Source organism: Rhinolophus hipposideros (assembly GCF_964194185.1).
Source record: "Rhinolophus hipposideros genome assembly, chromosome: 24".
In the NCBI taxonomy this organism is placed as follows: domain Eukaryota; kingdom Metazoa; phylum Chordata; class Mammalia; order Chiroptera; family Rhinolophidae; genus Rhinolophus; species Rhinolophus hipposideros.
In genome coordinates, this window is record NC_138070.1 from 38128508 (window position 1) to 38155672 (window position 27165).

Genomic DNA, 27165 nt, shown 5'->3' on the forward strand with positions numbered 1-27165 from the left:
TTGCCATCTGTTGAAATATCCTCAGAAGTAAATCTAATTTCCCATTCCTCTGCTGGGAAGTTCTATTCATATAGCATTCCAGAAGATAAAAGAAGAAAACCTTCATGAGTCTCCACAGAGTAGCCCAAGAGATTGAGGGGAAGAGGGGGAAGAATGCTAAGAGGTTAAATACATGGGTACCAAAACCCCTTCCCCAGCACTCCTGTGTTCTGATTCTGTACTCTGGGAGACTAAGTATGCAGAACAGCAGCAGGACCCATGCACATGCCAGCAGTCGTTTACCTCTTTCCTGCTTCTGGGTTTCCAGCTGTCCAGCAACCACAGTAATAAAACCTCAGAAGGACTGTCATTCACTGAGTGCTTACCAGGTGCCAGATACTGTACCAATGGCTTCAAATACAGGAGCTCAGGTAGCTCCTACCAAAGCCCTACGTGGCAAGTGTGATTATGAAAACATTTTCAGAGATGACAACAGGGGCTTATGAGATTAGTTACCTGACAGAGGAACACTGAAAGTAAGTGGCAGCCTGGGATTCCGACCCAGGCTGCCTGCCTCCAAAGACCAAAATCCCAAACGCTACTGCACCTCAGGTAATAGATAGAATGGAAGTTGTCCGACATTTTGTACCTAGAGTTTACTACCTAGAGTTTATTTCATGTGTGACATGAAACATAATTAGTATAATCAGTGGGTTAAGAACAAGCCTCATAGATGAATATAATATTAATAATAACAGAATCGGGGTAAGTATTAAAGAAAAAAGGACAGATGAATTCCAAGAAGAATGGGAACTACTAGCCTAATTCCAGAAAGTGTATTGCCTCCACTGCCCATTGATTTAACCGCAAACATGTTTTGAGGGTTTGTGCCAGGCACCAGACATGCGATGTGGCCTTTAGACACAGTGAAACACATAAATGTTTGTAAATAATGCCCATGTAAACAATGAACTGCACAAGGTATGTACCAAGGGAACTGAGAGCACACAGAGGTCATTAATATTCATTAGATGTCAAGGTCCCAAGAGAACAGAGAGCACCAATACCTAAGTCACAGTGGAAGAAATCCTATTACAAACACAACAGGCATAAACACAGCGTGTGTTCCCAGCTCCCAAACACACAGTAAGGGGCTGCCACGAGAGCAGCTTCAGAAATTCTGCAGGTTGAGTGCACAGATAATCTGAGTGTGTAAAAAGACAGAGGGGTACTTTCTCACTTCCATTCTCCTGACCAAGAATGGACATTAGAGGGTCCCTCTTAGGGTCAGAAGTCACATATAGCAAACAAATGGCTTCTCAAAAAAGGAACTAAGGACCCTCCAGCTCCAGCATCCTATAAATTGATAATCCATTAGGAGTTACCTCCTCAGAGGCACAAATGTGATGATAAGTTCACATAGGGCGATATTTTTCAGTATACAATACTGTTTTGTATACATTATCTCTCTTCATCTTTAAAAACTTTATGAGCTATTCTCACCATTTACCTTCAGTGTACCTGGAACATAGAAGGTACTCAGTAAAGATATCTGGAATCAATAAATACCATTACAAAACACAGAATGAGTAAATGAATGTTTCATAAATGAATAAAAGAGAATAAAATGAATGAATCAGTAAGTGACTGAGTGAATAATTTAAAGGATAACAAAACTAAGACTCAGACAAGGTAATGACTAGTCCAAGGTCATACTGCTAGTAAGTGACAAAACGACTATGATCGCGTTCCTTCAATTCCAAGTCCAGTTGTCTTTCTACTCTTTCAAGTTAACCTTCTAGAATAATGTCCTCTTCCACATACTTATGATTCTCTGTTGAAGAGGAAGGTCGTACACCAAATCTACAGGTCAGGCAGTGGAAGGAATGCAGGACAGCAAGCAGAAAAGACAGACTTTAACAAAGTACAGAGAGCCTTTCCGAGATTCTCAACCATTGCCCTGCCATTTCACAACTAGAGGTCCAACAAACAACACTCACTACACAATGCGCTTCCTTAATTTTCACCTGTAAACAAAACCCATCTCTTTGGGTCTTATGCCTAATAGAAATTAACAGTAAGTATGTAAGGGTCCATCCTATGCTAAAGGCACTCTCCAACTGCACATTAACCTTCCTTCCCTTCTCCAGGTTGAACAATTCCAACACGATATTTTTATCCTATCCTCAATTCTTATTTCTACGTATTTGATTAACATAGACCCTGAGCTCCAAAGGGTGAAGATCAAGCTCAGGGCTGTGTGCACTTATCCACTTTCCTCCACAGTGAAAAAGCCCAGAAAAGGCCTCTGCCAGTGTTCAGATAATGCCAAGGGGCTGACGGGCTCCACACTGCACCCCCACTGGTACATCCAGGCTCGTCTGTCCTTTCTTTGTGGCAGCACCGGGCTGCTGTCTCACTCAGTGCCCACCAGGATAGGCAGGTGAGTCTAGGCAGGCACCAGGTACTTTATTATCCTGTGCTTCCAGTTTGTTTTTCCTCCAGACACAGGCTTCTGCGTTCTTTAGTCCTCTGTGATCTCCCTAGGATAGGAAAGAACCGAATAAAAGGGGGAAGAGTTTCTAATCTGCCCAAGATCACTGTCTCACCTATAAAGATAGATCACTGTCTATCCTATAGAGATAGGATCACTGTCTCACCTATAAAGATAGTCGTTTGAAGTGAATGGTTTTAAATTATCTCCCTATACGTCATATAGTAATACTGAGGAGGAGGAGGAAGAGGCAGAGAAGGAGGCCAGGAGAGGACAGGAAGGGAGGAAAAGAGAAAGGAGTGGGAGAAGGAGACTTAAAATGTACAGAAAACAGTCCCTATCTGGCACTGCTCTAAGTATTTTACACCAGGGCTTCTCGAACTGTAAAATGCCTACAAATCACCCAGCAGGTCACTGGCCAAAACCAGATTCTGATCCAGGAAGTCTGGGGTGAGACCCGAAATTCAGCATTTCTAACCAGCTCCGGGAAACTACCCATAGTTGCTCATCCACAGGCCATACTGCAGGAAGTAAGGTTTTTTACAAGTACTGTGCCATTGACAGATGAGAAAACCAAGAGGTTAATGACTTGGCCCAAGGCCAAAGTTAATGAATGGTAGAGCCAGGACTCAAACCCAGGCATTCCGATTTCAGAATCATTAACCTTCATGACTCAGCTAGACACCAGGTCCCGGGGCGGGCTACCTACCTATTTCAGCCCTGTTAGCAAGTAGAACAAGTCCTCAGAGAATGTCATTTCCTTCAACATTGTTTCATTATAATGTTGATAAGATACCCTGGGAACTTAACTCTTGTTTATATCAATCAGCCTGTGCTAAAATTGGTTTCATTATACCTCTTTCACTGAAAGTCACAGAACCTATCACAAGGTTAAGTAAGGACTTCCTGTACTGGCCCTGCTTCCCAGGCAAGTCTAGGGGCACCAAGCATAATGCCACGCCACTCTGGGTACAAGAGTAGCGATTCCTACGATTCCAGATACATCCCCTGTTGACTCTGATCCTGGGTGAGCACTATCTCTGGAGAGCTCTTTGGCCAATTATGTTGCACCTGAGCACTTTGCAAAATAGGACAGGGCAGAAACAAAGGTCTAGATAAATAAATATTGTTTCCTTACATCTACCAGAAAAAGGGGTACGGCAGGAGCTGTTCTTCATGGAATCACACTGGCTACACGTTCATCAGGACACAATTCATTTTTTTTCTGGTTTAATAGCAAACCTGAGATTACAGTTTCCAGGTCCATCCCTTTTTTATATACTGAATATGCAATCACTTGGCCATTTCCCAACACTCATAGCTCCTTATTTGTATAGGTTCTTTCCCTTCTGGCCTGCTGATAGGGAGGTACGATCAGTCTTCTTTAAAGAACAATTGGATCGTTACTACTCTGGCACCACTAAGTCCTGCCTCGGAGTCATAATTTATTTTTGCTCTAACTTTTCACATCAGAACATCTAAGTTTCACCTGCTAATTCTTTAATGTAGTTTGTATACATGGGGGAAATCTCTGCCATCCTTATTATCTCCAAGCATTAAGTTTCCATTTAATCTTATCATATACTTCACCCCAGAATAGTGTGTCACTTCAAACGTCAATGGATTCTTAGTAGATACACCCAAGTATTTGGACAGAAGGAGAACTGCGTCTGGGTAGACTGGCAATACCGCGGTGACCAACCATCCTGGTTCGTCCAGGACTGAGGGTGGTCCCAGTACGTGGGACTACCAGTGCTGAAATCCAGGTAAGCTGGTCACCTATCAACCCTACATCCTCACATGCTGGGTCTGTGATTGGGCCTTAATTCTCATTAGCCCCAACTCTCCCACAGACATGCTGAGTGACCTCCTGCAAGTCACTTAATATCTTTAGCCTCCTGTTTGTCCAGCCAAACCATAAAACAATGGTTACTATATTTATCAATCTCACACAAAAGAAATATTATCTGGAGGACTAATTTTTAAAAATGCATAAAAACTCGAAGGAGGATTTTCTTAACATCGTAGGGCACAGACCATCCCCTGTGCTCAAAAAGGGATGAGTATAGGCAGTGACTATGCTGAATACACACAGGCATCCACACACTGCCGTCTGGGCTTGCAAACTCTCATCACATTTCTAAATGGGCCAAAGCCATCACTTCCAACAAGCCTAGCTCTGCTCCAGATCACGACAGCCAAACCAGCTGTGAGGCCCGGTGGTTTCCCACTTGCCACCGCTCAGCACCCACCCTGGGCACAGCAACGCAGCATGACAGCCAGCTCTTTTGCTGCCCATCCTGTCTGTGGCTTCCCTAATTCAACCCACTACAAAACAGGCCGAGAGGCTCCCTCTAGTCCCCTAACCCAGAGCACAGTCAACTCAGACAGTGGATACAGAGAGGGACCTCACAGAAACCAACATACACTCAAGAATTACACCTGTGTCCTTAGGCTGATATGACCGTACTGGCAAAGTCAGGGTTCCTCTGGCCAGAGCGCAAGATCACCAAAGGTGCACACATCTTGTTCTATGCACAGCCTCACCCTGTCACCATGTCAGAAGTTGATTCACGGCAGTGGTTGTTCCTCTTTCTCACAAGGGGAAGTCAAGAGCAGAGGCCGAAGACCTGGGACACAAGGGCCAGTTCTGGTCCCCTCATATATATTTTACTTGGCTTACACGTTGTTTGCAAAAACTGCACATTAGCTTCCAACTTGTAAGACTCAGCAGTTTTCACTGGATTTTTTCTGGATTTTTCATAAAAATCCAGATCTGAGCTTCTCTTGAAAAATCAGAAGATCTGACCACACTGGGCCCTGCATCCTGCATGGCTTTCAGAGCTAAGACCCAATAACAGTGGCCCCCTCAGAAGTGTTTATTCTTCAGTTCACCAAAGTGCTTTCTACTTCCGAGGGTCTCTCAGACAGTGCGACCAAATCTCAATCAGCACGTTCAAAGTAAGATACAGGTGAAGGTTTCTTGAACCTGTATCTCTATCAAAAGTGGGAAAACGATATATTGTTCCAGAGGGCCATGTACTTTAAGAAAAATGGGAGAGACTGTTATCCTTTGTGGAGGTAAAGAATGTTGTAAACGTGGAGACAGTTTCATTCCTGACCATTACCACTTGGCCGCTTGCAGGCTTTTGAATTCGTGACACTTGGTCTCAAGACTGCAAAGCACCTAAACAATTAAACATCGTATAAGCCAACTGTAGAAATTAAGAATATGAGCGAGATTGGGGGGCAGGGGTTATCACTTTGTGAGGGGTGTAAATGTCTAACTGTTAATGCTGTTTTGTACACCTGAAACTAATGTTAAAAAATATTTTTAAAAAAAGAATATGAGCAAATCCGATTCAACAACGCACCCCAGTGTAAGGGGTGAGAAGGAACCAGCACACAGAAAGACCAATGAGGCCCCATCGGGCGCTGCTGCCAACACGCAGCTTGGCCCAGGGACGCACTTCTGGCATTTTGCTGAGCAGATACAACGGTCCGGATCATACCCTATCACTTCACAAAAGTAATCACATATCATATGGATCTGTTTGCAAGTGACTGCAAGACCCTGTGGTCAGCACACAAGGGATACTTATTAGGTTGGTGCAAAAGTAATTGCAGTTTAAAAGGTTAAAAACAATTGCAAAAACCGCAACTTAATATTATTGTGCAGACTATTTTCTCTGTCATATAATTCATCCCATCCTTTTTCCAATTACCCACTGTTTTTTTCTGGAATGATAACCCTGGTAGATGACCAAAGGGCATACTGGCAGCAGAGAAGAGGGCCCAGAGAAACGCCAATACTTACGTCGCTGCTCTTGGGCCTTGCCAACGCCAGGCTGTCTCGGGCTAAGGCGACGATCACATTGCTTTTCTCTCCGGCCCAGTGCACCACCATCTGGTTGTGCGAATCATTCAGACTAACCTGAAAGAGATAAAACCAAGCCAGGAATTAGAACACATGATGGCCAGACACATTCTGAAGCGAGCCTCTCACTCCTCCTTTGACAGTCAGAAAAGACTAAGATGCGTAGATCTGGAGCATCGGGCCCTTACAGACTCCACCAGACCCAACTTCCCCAAGAAGAAACACTAGTCCTCTGCTATTTGAAATATATCAGAGGATTGCAAAAGAATCTTCTTCTCAGGCTCTTATTGGCATAACTGACTACTGTGCTTATTTTTGTCCTTTGTGAAATCAATCTCTGGTTACTCTCATCCTTATTCCGTACAAGGGACATGCACTCCTGAGGTCTGAAACCAAAACACTGAAACATCTGCCTCATTCAAGAAAGTGCACAGGCCAGAAAGACCACACACTTTCAAACCTCTGTTCAAACTAGTGCTTTCTCTGGCCTACAGGTGACATTGCTTGTCCTTAGCTCATAACAAGGAAGAACAAGAGAAAAACATCATGATGCACTTTTATTTTTTATTTCGTTTTGAGTTGTCCCAAGTAAGGAAATATTTTCTAGGACTCCACAGAAATGACCTTTGGATTATTGCTAGCAGTGGTTTCCAGGCTTTCAAATTTTATAAACCAGTAAAATGAAAACAAATTAGGAAGGCCAACAGAAGGTTGGTTGGCTACCTCTACTTTGCAAGGTAAGGACGTTAACAAAAACAGCCACTGTGTCAGAACTTGATTCGTCTGTTCTCTAAATCTGTTTCCTCTGCATCCTGAGAACACAGCAGACTCCTGCCCAGGCTGCTGGGCAGGGGAGTGTGGCCCTGGGCCTGAGTCCAGCCCAGCCAGTGGAGTGTGAGAGAAGGGGGTCAGTGCCACTAGCCCCAGCAACCCCACAGCCCTCTGTTTTCCTTCCTATCTGCAGGCTGCATGCAAGACCCTGGAGTCCCAGAGGAGAGCAGAACCACAAGACAGAAGGAGCCCACATCCCTGAGGAGAGTGCCCTCTGCTAATCAGTACCACTCTTTTTGAAATTCTGATAATTGGGAGATGTATTTACATCACTGAGCTTCTGGGATTCATCTGTTATGTACCTAACCCTCCTAAGCAATATGACCACCATCTATAATCATCATTTTCTAAAGGACATTTTAACACCAAAACCTGAGGAAAGATATAATCTCAGAATAAAAATGTATTTTAGTTTTTGCCTTTGGAAAACTACCTTACTTTTGTTTTTCCTATGTCACTGGTCATTGACGACAGTTCAAGGGCTGGCATTTTAGAATACCTGAGCCATTCGTTTCACCCCTCTGTGTAAGAGCAAACCAACGACCATACTAACAAACATTCTCAGGGCTGGGGTTAATATTCGGAATCAGGACAAAGGTCCTGAAAACCAGAAGCGTGTGCTGTCCCTCCTGCTGAGCAATGTCTGGGAGAAGTCTATTCTACTGGCCTCTTCAACCTTGCTGTCTCGGGCATGCACAGAAGGAAATCAAGCTTCTGGACCATAAGCAGCCTCTGCACAGCCCAGCCTGCACATCTCCCCACCTACCAACCTACCGAACTACCCTCGCCTCTAGATCTTATGCAAACTACAAGCCCCAGCTGATCTGCCCTCTGAGCTGCCTTCCTATCAAGGCTCTGCAGCAGAAAACCTTCCCCTCCCCTCAGGGCCTTTCTCCTTCACTTTTTACTTTCCCCACCCACTTCTTCAGACGCTCTCAGATGTCACAAGGGGGAAGGTAAACACCTGTGCCACAAAACTTGGCAGACAGAATGACAAAGGAGCTAATCCTTCACTTCTCTGCTTTGGGTCTTAAGCACCTGCATCTAACTGGATACAGGATCCAAACTCTTTTGGAAAATAATCTGAAATGAGAACTATTTAAAGGAAAAGACCCTTGATATTTTTTTTAGGAAATGATGTCAATTCCAAAATGTTCCCTCTCATTGCTAGAGAGATAAATCTAGAGAAGCATCAATAGAGAAGTGTAAATAAAAAAACAGAAATAAGTAAATGATATAACCCAGAATGCCAAGGGGAGAAAACAGCCAAGGGAACCTCCACCAGTCACTAACACCTTACTATGGCTTTCACCTTTCCCCTTCTCTCCTTCCAGCACTGGCCTCTGGGAAGAATCTGGAAACATCTGTGGATCAGAAGCGAACTAGAACAGGTGCCCTAGGAATTCAGGCTGAAAGTATTCTCCCCTCCAAAAACATGCTCATCCTTAAAACCAGACGGCAATAAACAGAGAACTTATGTGAATGTCGATACAATAAAGGATTTGAAACCTAAAACAAGCGCCCAAGTTCATCCAGGGTCTGGGATGAAAAAGCCCACCAATATTCAACTTGGACAACCTCAATCAAAACAGTCCCTCTGCCAGATAACAATCAAATAACACTCTGAAACAGGTTACAAAGCCATCAGTAATGGGAAAGAGGTCTGAACACAACTTGCTGAATGAAGTCTTTCTACTCAGAGGACATGAGATTTATAATATAAGGCCCTTGCAAAGAAACATAAAAGAGGTGAAGGGGTGGGAGTAGCACAAAAGACAAGCATCAGAATATCCAAGGGCTTTTTCATAAAGGAAACCTAGAAGGTAAGCTTGGTGAAACACCTTTTAAAAAATTACTTTTTTATTTTATTAATAAAATGTCCTATTTATTCCTAACAGACTGTAAAAGGGTGGCCCAGTGGGGAGAAAAAAATCCCTGGCAAGAAATAGCTTGTCTGAGGGCCACCAGACAACTCACACAAACAGTTCCGCTCCTCCACTTGGCAAGATGTCAGGATGGGCATATCCTGGTCATGGGAGTAGCTCCCTGGTGAGCCGCCACCTCTGGTTGAGTCAGGGCTGATCCTCAAGGCAGCCCAGGTGCCCACCCCCCCAGAGCTGAAGCCCAGAGTCAGCCACAGGAATCCATGCACGCTGCACCCACAGGGCAATGAGAATGGTGCAGCCAGCAGGCAGACAACTTCATTAAAGGCAAAGGCATGCATTCTGCCCTTTAGCCTCACCTTTCTCCTCTCCATCTCCCCTTTGTCTCCATTCTCAGCCCTCTCCCAAGAGGAAAGAGGAAAAAGTGAAAGCTGGCTCTCCACAGAAAGTGACCAGGAAACGAGAGACCCAGGGCAGCCCCCAACAATCAAGAATCCCCGCAGACCTTCGCTAGATCCCCGGATGTTATGAACGGTTTCTGGTTTGTTTGATTCCTTTTCCATCCCTAGGGACTTCCCCTTAGCCTTTCCCACTGTGCCTTCCCCCATCACCAGCCCTCTGGAGCAGCTGCAGGCTCCCAGATCACTCTCATCAGTCTTGCACACTCAGGTCCCCAAAACAGGGGAGGGCACCCAGAAAATGCTGGTCTGGGAGGAGGCAGGAGGGTGGCTTTTCCAGGAACATAACCTTGAAGTGCAATCAGTTATAACCACAAGCCTGGGAGTGATAACAACTTTCCCTCTCCAATCTCTAGCTCACAGGGTATAGCTGGAGCTTGATAAATGAGACACAATTAATTGGAGCTGTAAAAGCAGCAGGGATGGGGCCCAGTGCCTCCCCTCAGAAGACAAACAGAAAAATCACATGCCACAGAAATCTCTGTACACAGAAATGGCATCATAAACAACCACCAGCATCTGGGGGAGCTTCAGCCTCTGTGAGCTAGGCTCACAGGCTGGTCCAGGGGGGTCCCAAACCCCGCTGACAGAATCACCCCAGACCTACTGATTCAGAATCCCTCTGACTAGAGCCCAGGAATCAGTATTTCTAAAAGACACATCCCAAATGTCTCTAATGCAGCTTATTTGGGGAGCAATGAATCTAGTCCTTCCCCTTCCTTCTGGCAGGACCTGGGACTTAAATAAAGGTGGCTAGAAGACTCATTCTGTCTTTCTTTATTTTTTCTTTGGGGGGGTAGGGGTGTTTGGGTATTTTGGATAATTGTTAAAACTCTAAGACCTGTTGATATATGCCACAATGTGGACAACCCTCAAACACACTATGTTATTGAAAGAAGCCAGACACAAAAAGGTCACATATTGCATGATACAATTTATATGAAATGTTCAGAACAGGTAAATCCATAGAGACAGAAAGCAGATTAGTGGTTACCTGGGGATGGGGGGCGTAGGGAGTAACTTCAATGGGAAAGAGGTTTCATTTTAGAGTGATGAAATGGTTTGGAACTAGCTAGAGGCTGGTGGTTGCACAACATTGTAAATGCACTAAATGCTACTGAATCGTTCACTTTAAAAATGGTTACGTTATGTGCATTTCATCTCAATTTTTTTTGAAAAGCCTCTATCTAAGACCTGTATAGAACATTATACTTCTCAAGTGCTGATCCAATACCTAGGACCTTCCACTCTTAGAAAGTGCTTCTTTTATCTCTTCTGGATCCTTCATGCTACCAAATATGCAGCTGGAATGAGTCATCGAGGAGACCGAGGAGTGGGTCTCTGGGCAAAGCAATCCTTCAAAGTGCAATCAGCAGCATCGACAGAGTCACAAAATCCCCGCAGGCCCCTTGATTTCTGGTCCCTGGCTGGAGAAACGGCCTCAGGCTTGGAGCTCCAGCGTCCACTTCCAGCTCACAACAGTCATCACCACGCCCACGTTGACACACCTTGGCCTGTATTGTCTGTCAGCCCTCAGCATGCCCTGGCGATCCAAACAGGTTAAATGACTTGCCTTATTATTCAGAATGAGGGGAACAATCTGCTGCCACCCAGCCCCAAGTTCTGGGTTGTTATAACTGGAAGGGAGGACAAATGTTTGCTGTAGGAAGGTTCTGATTACTGGTGCATTCACTTACCAATTACGGTTCTGTATGCACTGAGGCCTACTAGGTGCCAGGCACCCACTGGGGCTATTTAATCATTTCTTACCTGTCAAGAGTACACAGCACAGAGCCCTTCGGAGGGAAATAGTGTTGCCAATCTGACTGGTGTAAGAAATTTACAATAAAACCATGGCATAGTCATTGAGGCTTATTCAGGAATGATGGAGGCCCTTAATGAAATGGGTCACATATCATCTCTAATCTTTCTTCTGCCATAACCTCTTTCAAACCCAAAGTTCAGGGATGTCCTCACCACCTATACACAGCTTTTTTCCAGAACACAGCACGCGGAGGACAAATAAGGCAGTCTGGTTCATTTCTCTACCTCACTAGCAGTGAAATACAAAGAAGCATTTTTAAAATTCTACAGTGAAGTCTAAAACAAATACCCTGTCTTTCAACTGTGAGGTGAGGACAGAGGCAGCTGCTAAATCCCCTGAACTACAAGACAGGCCTGAGGAAATCAAAGACAGACTCCTGAGGTCCAAGAATAACAAGGTTTTCTCCAATCATTCGTTTGCACAACCTAAATAGTAAGTATGCAAATCGCCCCTCAGAGTCCCCTTTCAAGACTGTGTTCTCACTATATTTAGTAATTCCATTATCCTCCCTGGACTCTCCACCTCAGAAGGAGAGATGAAATCTAGTTTAAGAGCTCCCTCCCTGCACAGAACCCCTGTTCATACTGATACAGGTTACCTAGCTTGTCCCTAGGTAGACAGGGAGGTACCTGGTGGAATAAACAAAGACAGCCATATCCTAAAACTTTAGGTTTTGAGGTCACTCCCTCGCTCCAGGACATAATGTAACAAAGCCTTGAGGTTAATCATAAAATTCCTTTTGGCCTGACAAACGGAGATGATGATAAGAGTGGGTTACTTTGCTAATTCCTTTAAGATGGGCAAACAGAACAAACCTGGTAGACGAATTTCATTAGAAGGCGCCAGTTCCCTTCTTCAAACAAGTTCCCTTCTTCAAACAACTCCCCTTCCCCAAGCAGGCAAGGGAAGGTATAAAAGTAGGAGCTTTTGCCTCAGTCATGGGACACCCCCCATTCGGGACCCCCTCCCTCTCAGGATCTGCAACCTCTTCTCCTGCCTCTAATAAACGATCCTCTTTGTAAAACTTGTTGCCTCTCCCTGGTCCGTGTTTCCATTCTTCAGCTTCGTGAGACCTGATCCCAGCCCACACCCAGAAACTGCCGGCAGATCCAACATCACCTACATCAATGGAATCTCCATTTACTCGTTTGACTTTTGTGTTTGCTCAACATTTCACCCACAGAACTCATGAACTATTATTTTTAATCTTTTAAACCGCAATTACTTTGACACCAACCTAATACTTCGCTGTTAAATTCAGGCTGCCCATCTTACAGATCAGGCCCATCTTACAGACCAGAGAGAATGACCTTAGGCTAAAAAACGTGGCATTTCATTACAATCGCCTTACCTGGAGTCAAGAGCTCTCGAGAGATAGAAGATAGATAGATGATAGATAGATAGATAGATAGATAGATAGATAGATAGATAGGATAGATTGGATGGATGGATGGACGGACGGACGGACGGACGGACGGATGGATGGATGGATGGATGGATGGATAGAGACTCACACATACACACGTGCTTGCCTTTTCTTCTCTCTTTACCAAAAGGGTGATAATCCGACTTTCCCTGACTTACTATATCAGTTCATAGAGACAGCTTTCTTACTGATCTTTGGCAGGTATAATCTATTCACCATTGACTTCCATGTGCCATTTCCTCCTGCTGAACCTCACTTTGTCATTTAGCAAATAGCATATTTCATTGTTCCAGGAGGGCTCCCTATTTAAAAAAACCTGTGAAAAATCTCTATCACGAAAATAATCACCCCTTAATTTACCAGTTGGTAAGTAAGAAACATAAGAAAATATTAGGGCCGAAAGGAAGGTCAGGGAACATCTAAAGCATCGTCCACATTTTGCAGATGACGTGAGGCCCACAGAAAGAGTTACAGCTGGTCACCCACAGCACCTCACAACCCAGGGCCCAGGCAGGGCACATAGGCAGATGAAGCAGAGCAAGACCCTTCACCAGGGTTAACTAGCTGCTAAGCACCCTGAGCCAGGACTCACATTAGTGACGATTCACCTACAAATCCGAAGCCACTTCTATGAGCTCTTTAGGATGGTTGCAGAACATCCACTTTCCTGGACTCTCCTCTTTGGCTCTGCAACTTCACCATGAACAGCCCCCACCTCCTTCAATAAATATTCAATAAATATTTATTGAGCACTTACTATATATCAGACTACAAGTAGGTATCAGAAAAACAGCAGATTTCCAGGGGTGGGTGGGGGAGACAGTGTGGCTGCCATGAGAACAAGACCTGCAGCAAGAGCAGAGTAAAAGCCAAGAACAGGGAGGGACTCGGAACTTGTCACATTTGAGAAGTTAAAAGAAAATTAGTGCAGCCAGGAGAGCCAAGGCACATTAAACCAGGAGGCAGGTTTATATGAGATCTCTAAGTTTTGAAGGAGAAAAGAGAGTTCACAGCGAAACTCTCTGGGTGAAAGCAAAGCTTGCACTGGAATATTTACGAGAGGCAAATGTGCCACAGTATATCAGATGCTTCGCTTTGAGTCTGGGACTCTAAGACTTACTAGCTGCCTAATTTTGGCTACATCACTTCATCTTTCTGAGCCTCAAGATACTCTTCTATGGGGGCCGGCCCAGAAGCTCTGGCAGTTAGAGCTCCGTGCTCCTAACACCGAAGGCGGCCGGTTCAATTCCCACATGGGCCAGTGGGCTCTCAACCACAAGGTTGCCAGTTCGATTCCTCCACTCCCACAAGGGATGGTGGGCTGCACCCCCTGCAACTAAGATTGAACATGGCACCTTGAGCTGAGCTTCTGCTGAGCTCCCGGATGGCTCGGTTGGTTGGAGCGGGTCCTCTCAACCACAAGGTTGTCGGTTCGACTCCCGCAAGGGATGGTGGGCTCTGCCCCCTGCAACTAACAAAGGCAACTGGACCTGGAGCTGAGCTGCACCCTCCAAAGCTAAGACTGAAAGGACAATAACTTGACCTGGAAGAAGACCTGGAAGTACACACTGTTCCCCAATAAAGTCCTGTTCCCCTTCCCCAATAAAATCTTTTTTAAAAAAAAGATATTCATCTGTGAAATGAGAGTAATGATCACTCTTAACCTTCCCACTTTTATAGGACCATTATAAGAATCAAATGCAATGTTATCCATGCATAGGTTTCATAAACTTGAAAATTCTAAGGTATTATTTCCTTCTTCTATTATATTCATTTTACCAAAATAAGCCATTCTGACTATATGAAACTTAAAAGCTTCTGCACAGCAAAAGTAACAATCGACAAAATAAAGAGGCAACCAACTGAATAGGAGAAGATTTTTGCAAACAGTGCCTCTGATAAAGGGCTAATATCCAAAATATACATGGAACTCATGCAACTCAACAACAAAAGAAAAACAACCCAATTGAAAAATGGACAGAGGCCCTGAAGAGACATTTCTCCAAAGAGGACATACAAATGGCAAATCGACATATGAAAAAATGCTCAACATCGATAATCATCAGAGAAATGCAAATGAAAACCACAATGAGATATCACCTCACCCCAGTCCGAATGGCTATCATCCACAAGACAAATAGCAACAAGTGTTGGAGAGGCTGTGGAGAAAAAGGAACCCTCATACACTGTTGGTGGGAATGCAGACTGGTGCAGCCGCTATGGAAGGCAGTGTGGAGGTTCCTCAAAAAATTACGAATAGAATTACCATATAACCCAGCAAACCCTCTCCTGGGTATCTACCCAAAAAATCTGAAATCATTTATCCATAAAGACACGTGTGCTCCAATGTTCAGTGCAGCTTTGTTTACGGTGGCCAAGACATGGAAACAACCAAAATGTCCTTCGATAGATGAATGGATAAAGAAGTTGTGGTATATATACACAATGGAATACTATTCGGCGTTAAGGAAAGATGAAATAGGACCATTTGTGACAACATGGATGGATCTTGAGAATATAATGCTAAGCGAAATAAGACAGACAGAAAAAGCAGAGAACCCTATGATTTCACTGATATGTGGCATATAAACCAAAAACAACAAAAGAACAAGGCAAACAAATGAGAAACAAAAACTCATAGACACAGACAATAGTTTAGTGGTTACCAGAGGGTAAGGGGGATGGGAGATGGGAGATGAGGGTCAGGGGGATCAAATATATGGTGATGGAAGGACTGACTGGGTGGTGAACACACAATGGGATTTATAGATGATGTAACACAGAATTGTACACCTGAAATCTATGTAATTTTACTAACAACTGTCACCCCGATAAACTTCAATTTTAAAAAAAAAAGCCATTCCTCACAAAATGGCTCCATATGAAAAATGAACATGAGCAACACCAGGATTAGAACACTTAGGACTAAGAGCAATAACATACACGAAATGACGAAGCACTGCACACGAGTCAAGCTCAAAACTCACTGCCAAGTATGGCACTCAGCCAGTCTTCCTCTCACTCCACAGCCGAGCTCAGAAACCCGAAGAAACCCAACCTGCAGTTCCCAAGTGAGTGCCAGCACAATGGTGGCACTCATTTCTAGCATTTTCCTCACCACCCCTCACCCCACCTCCCCCGCAAAGGGAAAGTATTTAAATATTACAACCCAGAACTGAAGGCCTCAAGGCCATACCTTACCAGTGGCTTCTTTACCACACCGTGAGGGAAGATAATGGAGAGAAGGTACATCAAACCCAATAGCATGGCCTGTTTCTCAGTAAAATGGATGACCCCTAAGCTCCGAGGAGGGCAAGGCACCCTGCAGAAGCCCCGCAGGCACCCCTCTGCTAGCTTAACTCCTAGCTTGGCTCCCGCAAACCTGAGTGGGTAACCCTTTCACCTCCATCCAACTCTCCATATCCACCCCTTTATTTTTCTCCTCCAAAGATTCAAGGCCTTGTTTCTGCAATAACCCTTCCATCACCATCAGCAGCAGCACACATTGCCAAATTCAGCAAACCATGTGCCCACTTAACAGCAGGATTCTTTTTTTAAAACTATTCAGTGAGAGAACTTCAGGGAACTAAATGTATACAGATGAGGTAAGTTATAGGTACAAAGTTTCATGTTACTCAATTAACTGAGCACAGGTTTAAAACATTTCAAGTCTCTTCCAAACACTGCCAGTTTCACAGGCCATTCACCCACCTCCAAACTGTCCCCACACCCTGCAATCAGCAGGTTCCTCTTCCGAGCTCCTTAGGCAGCCAGCACCAGTCTTTCTTCCCAGGTCCCCAGGGCAGACCCACATGGAACTTTCTAGCATGTATCCCCTGGGCTAAGAGAGAACGAGGGTCCTTAACTATCCGGGCTCCTGCCCCATACATGGCTTATCTCATGGGAACCCACCTGAGACTCCCCAGTGACAGTCCCTACATCAGACTTTCTCCTAAAGTTGCTTTTAACCCCAGCCCGCCATGCTCAATCATGGGAGATCACCCCAGGTTTTTTATAAATGCTTTTCGGCACAAAGGTTTCCTAACAGTTAAAAATGTCCTCATGACACTATTCAGCTCCCCAGCCAAGCAAGGCAGAATGGATCTCACCTCACTACCAACTAACGTGTAAATCCCAATGCAGGACCCACTCATTGGTTCAAACCCACATTTATTTCACATACGAATCGTCCTAGGGGCGGCCGGATGGCTCAGGTGGCTAGAGCGCAAGCTCTGAACAACAGGGTTGCCGATTCGATTTCCACATGGGCCAGTGAGCTGCGCCCTCCACAACTAGATTGAAGGACAACAACTTGGAGCTGATGGGCCCTGGAGATACACTGTTCCCCAATATTCCCCAATAAAATTTTTTAAAAATACAGAAAATACTTTAACAACAACAAAAAAGAATCATCCTACGTTATTCTGATCCACAGTTATTTGAAGGAAGTGGGTTTCTACTCAATAGGCTGGTCTCTCTTCTAAATAAGAGAAGCAATTTTAGTGACTTTCTTCATTTAAAAAACAATCGAGGGCTGCCTGGTGGCTCAGGCGGTTAGAGCTCCATGCTCCTAAGCCGGAGGCTGCCGGTTCGATTCCCACTGTTTCGATTCGACTCCCGCAAGGGATGGTGGGCTCCGCCCCCTGCAACTAAGATTGAACACAGCACCTTGAGTTGAGCTGCCGCTGGGCTCCCTGATGGCTCAGTTGGTTGGAGCGCGTCCTCTCAACCACAAGGTTGCCGGTTCGACTCCCGCAAGGGATGCTGGGCTGCACCCCCTGCAACTAACAACAGCAACTGGACCTGGAGCTGACCCTCCACAACTGAGATTGAAAGAACAACAACATGACTTGGAAAAAGTCCTGGAAGTGCACACTGTTCCCCAATAAAGTCCTGTTCCCCTTCCCCAATATAACAAAAAAATTACAAAAAGAAAAGACCAATGGAGAGAGATGTAAAGAGCACTTTGGCCCCTACATGGCATGAAAAGCATTTGCTATACACACATATCTTTTTATTGCTCTTGTCTGCCACTCAGATTTGGGACATAATCACATCAGCCTGCCTTTCTGAGAATTCGTAGTTGTGTTTTTAATCTAATTCAGGGGACTGGAGATAAATCATCGTGAAGGGTCTCAATTTTCCCAGCCAAGAGCCTGCAGCGGCAGCAACAGCAATGGCATCCTAAGTTAAAGGGCCTGTGGGAAGCGAGGTTACATGCAGTGATGAAGACCACACGCCAGTGCTATTTGTCTTCATGCCAGCCTGCAGGGTTGCAGGGATAAAAGACCCAGCTATATGAAGGCAAGTCAACAAGAGCACCGGAAGCACAGGGCAGGGCTGGGGAGATGACCCCGCTGTTAAAGCATTGTTTACATCTTTCACTGCTAAGCAGACCTGCAGGGTCTGCACAGCACCTCAGCAAAGACCGTACAAGGGGGCTGTTTGTGCAAGGCCACACCAGAAGTGAAAGAACAGAGGTCAGCCTTCATTGCCCACCATCACTGATGGAAGGTGGCAACTGTGCACAGGAGCCCCCCAAGAGGAACACTGCACCCACTGCACCCTCCACATCCCCTCGATGCATTCCTACCTAGGGAAAAAAGGCCACTGTCTCCTGCCACTCAGCTTGGCAGTCAACAGCTGCCAAAACTCAGGGTTTAGACTACAGCCCTTTACTCTTGCTTTCCATCCTGTTTGTGGTGAAAACAAATGCAGCCCTCTGCTGTAACTACAGGTTCTCTCCTGGGTAAAGTAGAGGTTGTTTACCATGGGGAAGAGGAGACCTCCCACAACCTGTGAAAGCTACACAGTCTAATACAGTAGACAAGGGCCACTTATGGCTATTTAAAATTAAATTTCAACTGATTAAAATTAAATAAAATAAATTCAATTCTTAAGTCCTACCAGCCACATTGCAAGTGCTCAACCGCCATATAATGCTAGTGGACACATTGCACAGCACAGATACAGAATATTCCCAACACTGCAAAAAAATCTCTCAAAGATCTCATTATATTAGATCTGTCATGAGACCAGGAAGATAGTATCTTTCTTCCAGCTCTTGGCAAGCAGCAGTGATATGACCATGGCTGTTCACCACTATTAACCATTACCCAGTGTATAACAGAATTCTGTAATAATTTTTAACTCACTATCGTGGCATGATTGTTATGAAGTTCTATTTTTATGGAACCCACCCCCAAATGCACAAAGCATTCCTCATTTTACAATTAAAAAAAAAATTAGGGTCTTCTAATAACATATGGTGAAACCCCAATCTTGATCTTCACCAGCAGCCCACCCTGTCTTCTCTGATTTATAGCATCAACAGCCACTTCAACACTAGGGAGACTGCCCATGCCACTTCTTCCAAGGCCCAAGGTTCCCGGGTCGATAAACCAATGAATTAGGTCAAAATTAACTGTGGCTCATTTTAAAACAAGGGACATTGATTTTTTGCATCTATGTGGCTGTACTGAATATGCCACGTGCCAATGGATTCTGGCGTAACTAGAGAATGCCTAGGAAGGTTCTGTGCGCACCAACAAAAAGAATGCCTTACCCCTGCAGGCCAGACCACTTTTGGAGAAATACTAATCCCAGAATATTCAAACCAAAAAAAAGTGAGTTCTCCTTTAGTTTCCACCACAACTAATTCTAAAAATAAAAAAATGGAGAAAAGGCCAATGGAATACCTCAGCTTTAATACAACTATCAATGATCTGTATCTGAATTATTGTCAAAAATTCTAAACTCCAAACTCACTTTCCCTGAGCACATTTATGTCAGCCATTTAGTTACTCAAAAATACAAACTCATTTTAATATTTGCCTGAACAAAATTTATTAAGAAAAGTAAGCCAATGTTTTACAATAAAGACAAATAAATACACAGCAAAGGCAAATAGGTTATTTTTGGGATTACCTACTCTCCCAATTATTAGAATGTTTCTGTGTGGACAGTACAAGCATGGCTTCATCTATCTCTGCATCTAAACAATGACAATAGAAAGATGGCTGTCATCTCTAAGGAGGAGCAGACCAAAATATGGCAATGAAATGTTCCTACAACATCCATTTTTTGCTTCAGGATGTTAGTTTCTATAAGGATCTGCCTCCTGGATCCTAGGTATCAAGGCAATTTATTAAGCATACCATTAACTTCATTTTACAGACTATGAAAAAACATTGTTGAAAAGAACACAAATTAAAACCAAGAGCATGGGCACTCTATATTCTGGTGTTCTCCAAATCTGGGCTCTACAGTCTCTAGGGAACTGCCCTCCAGCATGTTTCCAAGTTATGAGAGAGCTACATACTGCTGCTCTCCTAGCCAACAGGAACTCTCCAAGTGGAATGAGAACGAGTTTTCTTTCACCTGACCTGGAGCAAAAGTAACAATCTATTTTATGCTATGACACTTCAGGTGACTCCCTTCCTACTGACATAATGTCATAAATATGTTTTGGAGCTAGAGTTAATCTCATTATTCATGACATCAGGGGCTAAGGATAACAGAAAGCCACCAAAATTTCATGTTTCAAATTTTAGGTACCTATATGAGCTGTGATCGAGAAATATGGTGAATGCTGCTGCCAAGTGCCATCCAATGGAAAGGCAGGGATCTTCTATAGGGAAAGCAGCGCGTGGAACCTTAGTACCAGTGTTTGACAAGTTTCAACTTGTTCAGTGCAGTCAGTTGGGTGTGAGCTACGTTTGAGAGAAGGTGTGTTTTAAAGTGTGCTGTAAAAAAAAATAAAAAAATAAAAAAAAAATAAAGTGTGCTGTAAATCATCCTCCATTATGACAACACGCCATGTCACACATCGCTTCTAGTATGGCAATTTCTGTCAAATAAAAACATTAGTGTGTCCTCATCCAACTCATGCACCAGATCTGCCACTGTCAGACCTTTGGTTCTTCCCCAAAATCAAAATGATTCAGAACGTGGAGGCAGCCATGCCAGTGCAACTAAAAACACGAAAGAGGACTTCCAGAACTGCTTCAGAAAGTGTTAAGAACGATGAGGTAAGTGTGTTCGAAGCGAGGGGAAGTATTTTGAGGGGGATTAATGGCAATGCGTCTTTTACTGGAATATTTTTTTAAATTTAAACATTCACCGTATTTTTTGATCACACCTCATGTTATATATACATAGAATATTTCTGTAAGGATATACAAAAATCTGATGACAGTGGCTGCCAACTGGGAAAGAGCACTGGGTGAACGGTGAACACAAGAGGGAAGGAAATTTACTTCTCACTACATACTCTTTTGTACAAATTTTATTTTGTAAACAGATATTACTTACTGAAGGCTAAATAAACAAATTGGAAGGCTTTTCATTCCATCCATTTAATTCTCCAACTCCTCACTCCCATCTCTGTCCCCTTTTCTTCTCATTCTTTCCACCTCTTAAAGCCTCCACCCACCATGCCCCAAGACAAGCAAGCCATTAATCAACTAAACAGTGGCCAGAGACTGAGCAAAGAACTGCATGCATGCAATAAGAAGAGATGCCAAGTATAACTAGGAAGTTTTTCAAGGTCACATCCCTCATCGAGCCAACCCAACATGCCATGCAACTCTTCACCTACTTAGAAGCCAACTTGAAACAACAAATGCTTTGCCTCCTCATCTTTTGGAAGCATACAGGTCAAACATCCTAACTGCAGAGTCAACCAACCAATTATTTCCCAAGCAAGTGTATCGTGCAAGAATCTACCCCAAAGAGATTTAGAGCTAAATAGTATTTCACCCCCTAAAGGAGGCTCTTTGTCCCGGGACCTTGTGCTGTAACAGACACTTTATTTTCAGTCTCAAATCAGGACACTGAATACTCCCTGGCCTCTAAAAAGAAGGAATTATTAAGAGAGCGCTCATTGGAAGGAAAATAAACCTGTAAATCCTGTTAGGCTTTGCGCTTCATTCCAAAGGATTTTTCCCCAAAACAATACGATTAGCAATAAATACCATGAGAGCCCTAAAAGGGAGAATTCTGTGCAACAAAATCGCAGCTCATCGTTCAAAATCACCCCCAGGATAGCACAGGAAAATCAGGGCTTCACTATTGACCATCCTCACCACCAATGGAGCCAACTCTTTTTCACCCTCAATTTGTGAGCTCACCACATCCCTCCTTATAAATGCATTTTCTGGATGTACTACCTATCTTCTAGGTCTCTCTTCTTCCAGGTGTGTAGTAGGTCCACAAATATTCCTTAAGGGTCTCCCAAGTGCCAGGGACACAGAGAAGAGAAAGACATGATCCATGCTCTCAAAGAGCAAATAAGGAGATGAGACAGTTAAACAAGCATAACACAAAGTTGTATCTGAGCTCAAAAGAACTCTTCCCACTAAAGCCTGGTTAATATTAGGAGGTATTCCTTGGATGCTGAAGAGTGGAATAGGTAAGGGTTTTCCAGGCAAAGACAAGAGTGGGAAAAACCATTTCAGGCAGAGGAAAAGGGAAGCATGATGGCACAGAGGCATGGAGCTGACAAAATCATCAGAAAGAAATTCAGTGTGGCAAGAATTACGGAATTCTCCCTTTCTTGGACTTGGCCTTTTTTAGAAGGAGCTCAACTTCTAAACTTTGAACTTGGGAAGGAAAGCCCTAATATCTGATAGCGGATAGCTCTCACCACTATTACCGTATTTCATTATCACAAACATGCCTCTAAGGAGTCATGGCAGAACCCACTCTCCCACACTACAAAACATGAGGAAGAATATACTCAAAATAACCATTAGTCCATAGGTTAGCGGAGCTGGAGAAACAGGACTGACTACAACACAAGGCTCTTTCTCAGATGCAGAATATCCAGGCAAAAGCCCTCCTTGCTCCTCTCCCTGAAGCTGGTGACCTTAACATAACCCGCAGGGCTTGTCCGTTCAGACAGCTTCCCCTTCCAGCCTTAATCTGTACTGCCAGGCATCCTCTTAACCTCACTCAGAGGTCAGAGGGCAAGAAGCTGCAGAGTGCCGGAGCTCACTGATTCCTTATCACTCCATCTCCAATGCCCTCTTATATCATACAACCCACTAACACCCACCCACTGTAGAGTTGTGACTGGTTTACTGTATCCATGTTTACTTGTTCCTATTTGGTACATTCGCATACCTGTACTTGCATCTGCAAATTTAAGGAGTCCTTAAATTGTAAGCTTTCTGAAAGCAGGGATGAAATATTCCCCACTCCCATTTCTACATACCACCACCCTCAATTCAAGCAATACTACTGAAAAGCATCACAATTTCATAAGTTTAAAATTAAAGGGAGGGAATACAAAGTGGAACTTGGTTTAGCGCTAGAAGTAGGATGGCCATATAATTTATAGTCCACAGCAGGGACAACGTATAAACCAGGTCTGTCCCAGGGAAAACAGGCAAATGGCCACCTTTGCTCTAGCAAAGGTCATTCCAAATAGATGTGAATTACTCCAAAGCTCCAGGAGGGGCAGGGCAGTCCAAGCCCCTTCAGTCACTGATTCCTACGCTTGCAGTCTGAAGGGTCTGCACCACAGGGTGCTCGTAGCAGGAAGCCCAGTGGCAGGAAGTTCTTCCTTCTAGCTAACTCAAATCTTTAAAGATTCAAATTAATCCCGCTTTTATTAACCTCGGGGCAACAGAGGACAACGGGTAGGAAAGCAGCCTCAGAAAACAAAAAACACTGCCCTGTGTCCTCACTTTTGATAAAATTCCTTGTTATTTGTTGCAATGTTAGTTCTCCATCTTTCAATGAAACCAAACTCAATTTGGCTGGTTCAGGAATATAAAAGCTGAAGGTTTTGGAGTCACTATCAATGAGAGCACCGGTCATCTTGAACTTGTTCCAAATCCCCAGGAACTTTCAGAAACCAAACTCAAGGCAGAAATGGCATCTGTGTGCTAATTTTTGAGACTAGGAAGCTCTTCCCTCAGCCAAAACTATAGATGCAGGAAACCTGAGCTCTGGAAGGGACTGTCTCCTACTCTCAGGCCCCGGAGAGCTGACTCAAGCCCCCTGCAGAGCTGGGCTCACTGGGAAGACTCAGTAAACAAGGGAGCCTCTTTTCCTCCTTCCCTCTCCATCAGGATGCTGGCATCCCAGTTGACAGCCAGGACCTTGCTGACTTCTTTTCAACGATATGAAAAAGAAGTTTCAGATGGGCACAGCGAGGGGAACAAGGATCTGAACTCAGGAGGGAACTGATCAGGAAGGCTCCAGCAGCCCATGCCCACCAGCAGTTCCATGCCCACTGACACAAGCTCATGCCCAGGAGTTGATGATGGATGGAAGTCAAATGCTCCCACCCACTCATCACTATCCCTCCCCTTTTATAGCCATATATATACTTACAGGAGTTAAAAGGAGGTATTTAAGAAGCGTTATATATATAAAGATGGCAACTATTTGATCACCCAAAAGTCACTGAGACACTGCAGACAAAAGCCACAGAGAAGTCAAAACTATCCCATGTGACCTTGGGTTAGTCACTTCACCTTCCACAGCTTTGGTTTCTTCATCACCAAAATGACCCAGTAGGGTAAGATAGTTTACAAGGTTCTTCCTGGCTCCAAGGGTGGAACATTTAACTCTATATGATATCCTGAAGAAATGGCTAAAGGAAAATCAGTGAAGAGAGGCAAAACTCAGACTAATCTTTTAGTTTCCACTTTAAGAGGGAATATTTTGACTCTAGAAATCATTCAATTTACCACCTCCAATGGTCCTACTTTTTCTCCCCCACTGACCTTCTAGTTTTGCTGATGTCAATCTTAACAGCAGGGCTGAGGGATCTTATAAAGCAATTAACACTGACAAATTAATTTTGCCGATGCTGATACTAACCACAAACTCGGTGTGCAATTCCACGCAGTAAGCTTCGCCATAAAAGTGAAATTCATGTTACTTATAATCTAATAAACCCATTGTCTTGATACAAATAAATCACTTACAGAATAATAATGCCCACTAAATTCTTGCCATCTTTCAAACCCCAAGTGTCACAAGAGATATTCCTCTCCAAAATAAAGTCAGTATCTTGAAGAGGAGGTGGAATGACTAGAACCTCTCTCTCTCTCTCTCTCTCTCTCTCTCTCTCTCTCTCTCTCTCTCTCTCTCTCTCTCTCTCTCTCTCTCTCTCGCGCGCGCACACACACACACACACACACACAGAATTGAGCCCTTATGCACATACATATGCACACCCCTCTTGACTATATCAAGATAGTCATGCTTTCCAGTTCGCTCACCTTAATTGTAGTTAAAAATGGTAAGGGAGGAAACCCCTTCCTGTGAATGTTCTGTGTCAACGTACTGTAACTGCGGGATGCTCCTCTCCACTGCAAACTGACGATACACTAAAGAAAGCCCGTTTTTTTAATCCACACGTAAAATGAAGCTGCACCCTCTCCTATACCTACCCTGAACTACACGGGTCAACAGTCACCCTGGGGAAATATGCACTGCACCCTGCCAGTTACCTGGAATACGTTTGCTAAAATCGACAGGAAGAAGGAAAAAGCAGTGCTGAAGGTTGTACTGGGGAGGGGGGGGGCCGCGAATGCAAGCCGGGAAGTCCCCAGCGGTGCCTGCACCTGGGAGGCGACTGCTAATGATGGATGCGGGGTGAGCAAGCGCAGGAAGAGCAAAGGGCTGAAAGGCGGGATGCAAACTGCTCACCTGTCCATACACCTTGATGGGCTCGGGCTGCAGAGCAGCGCTCCGTCTCCTCCGGAGCGGCTTCTCGTCCGCCCCCCGGGGGTCCCCGCGCGCCCACAGCCGCAGCTCTCGCGGGTCGCCCTGCACCACGAGGAAGCCCCGGTCCTGGGGCAAAGGCGGGCGGCCGCCGTGCAGCGTCTGCGTCCAGCCCTGGCCGAGAGCCCCGGGCGGCAGCAGCGCGAGCAGGGTGAAGAGGAAGGGGAGTCGTGCCTCCCTCCCGCTGCTCCGTGTCGCCATGTTCAGGCGAACGCTGCTGCAGGTGGCGCCGCCGCCAGGAGAGAATGTGCAGCGCGAGACCGGCAGAGCGGCGGGACGGGGCCGCGCGCGCCGCGGCCGGAGCCCCCAGGCCGCCCGCGCCGCCCCGCGCCGGGGCTGGGTCCGCTCGGCTCGGCGCAGGCCGTCACGCGTGAGGCCCGCAGCCGCGTCCCCTGCGCTCACGTGCTCCGCTCCACCGCCTCGGTGGCGACTCCGGCCCCTCCCCCGCCCAGGGACGGGGAAATGGAGGCAGCGAGCGCTCGCCAGGGTGCGTCCCCTTCCCCGCCGCGGGCACACCTAGTCGCCCACCCTGCACCAGTCAGGAGTTGTGTGGAGCACCCTTGTCTCCTCCGGGGTTAGCTGTCTCCTGTGCCGGGTCGTGTCGAGGTCGTCCAAAGCTGTGATCTGCCTGTCCTTTCTGACTGCACAGCCCCTGGCCCAGCCACACGACCACTGCCACCGCCCCCTGCCGCATCCCCACCTCCAACAGAACTAAGAGCCAAACAAAATTAGCTCAGAGAACACAGGGCACATTAGAGTCCAGATGAACCCTCCCCCATTGTGAAACTCAGAGTGTCAAATACTCTGGGGCCCAAAATGTACCTAAAGTGGCCGCAGCCACACACACACACACACACACACCCAGCCAAGTGGTTTGTTCCTGATCCCTCCAGGATGACCAAGTGCGAAGCTCCTCGACCTCAGCCACAAAATGGGCATATATGCCAGTCCCTTCAGCCTGCAACCAACACCACCACTTGGAGTCCTCTACCCAAGGATGTAAAGCTTGCCACTGAAGGCAGACACCCAAGGAGTGGGGAAGACACATTTTAACCCTGAATTCAGTTGAAGATCCAGACCCTCTGAACCACAAGAGAGAAAACTTCTGCGGTGGGAAATGCTGAGGCACACCCAAGGGAAATAGTTTGTGCAGGTTTGTGGGAGCAGCCAAGGCATATCCGCTGTGGTCTTCTCTATTTCATTTTATACTTCCCTGTGCTCTGGACTCCTGGTTTTGGGTAAGATTAAAAAGCGGGTCTGAAGGACAGACTACTTCCATGGTTGAATACAAGCCCTTGGTTTAGACAAGAGGAGGAAATGGTCAGTTCAGTTCCCCCAAAATGCTCCTTGTCCTCAATAAACCACTGCAGCTTGATTCCTACCTTTTCTCTCACTAGTATGCTCCAGTTAGTTGAGCAGAGCTGCCTTCCCCTACCTAGCACCACTGGTGATAAACTGCAAAGGAGGGACAGCCTTTCCTCACCTTAAAGCCAGCATTCTATCCCTCTCTCCCACTCCATGACAGACTTGCTGGGGACCTGGCCTCAGGGTCTGCAGTCCCCACTTCCTCTCACCTTCCCTTTTCTCCCGCAGTTTTTCTGTACATTTTAGCATAATCATAGAACCACCCAGTTCTCCCCTCCAGGCA

At 45.2% G+C, this 27165-nt stretch overlaps 1 protein-coding gene across 1 annotated transcript in view; it reads right to left on the reverse strand.

Moving 5' to 3' along the window:
* The window catches only part of SORL1 (sortilin related receptor 1), a 154754-nt gene extending 128899 nt beyond the window's left edge, over window positions 1-25855 (reverse strand). The window contains exons 1-2 of the mRNA XM_081037393.1: window positions 25443-25855; window positions 6291-6407 (exon numbers count right to left, since the gene is read on the reverse strand). Coding sequence (XP_080893519.1) covers window positions 6291-6407; window positions 25443-25718 — 393 coding nt within the window. The 5' untranslated portion in view covers window positions 25719-25855. The remainder of the gene's footprint in view (window positions 1-6290; window positions 6408-25442) is intronic.
* Between the last annotated feature and the right edge of the window lie 1310 nt (window positions 25856-27165).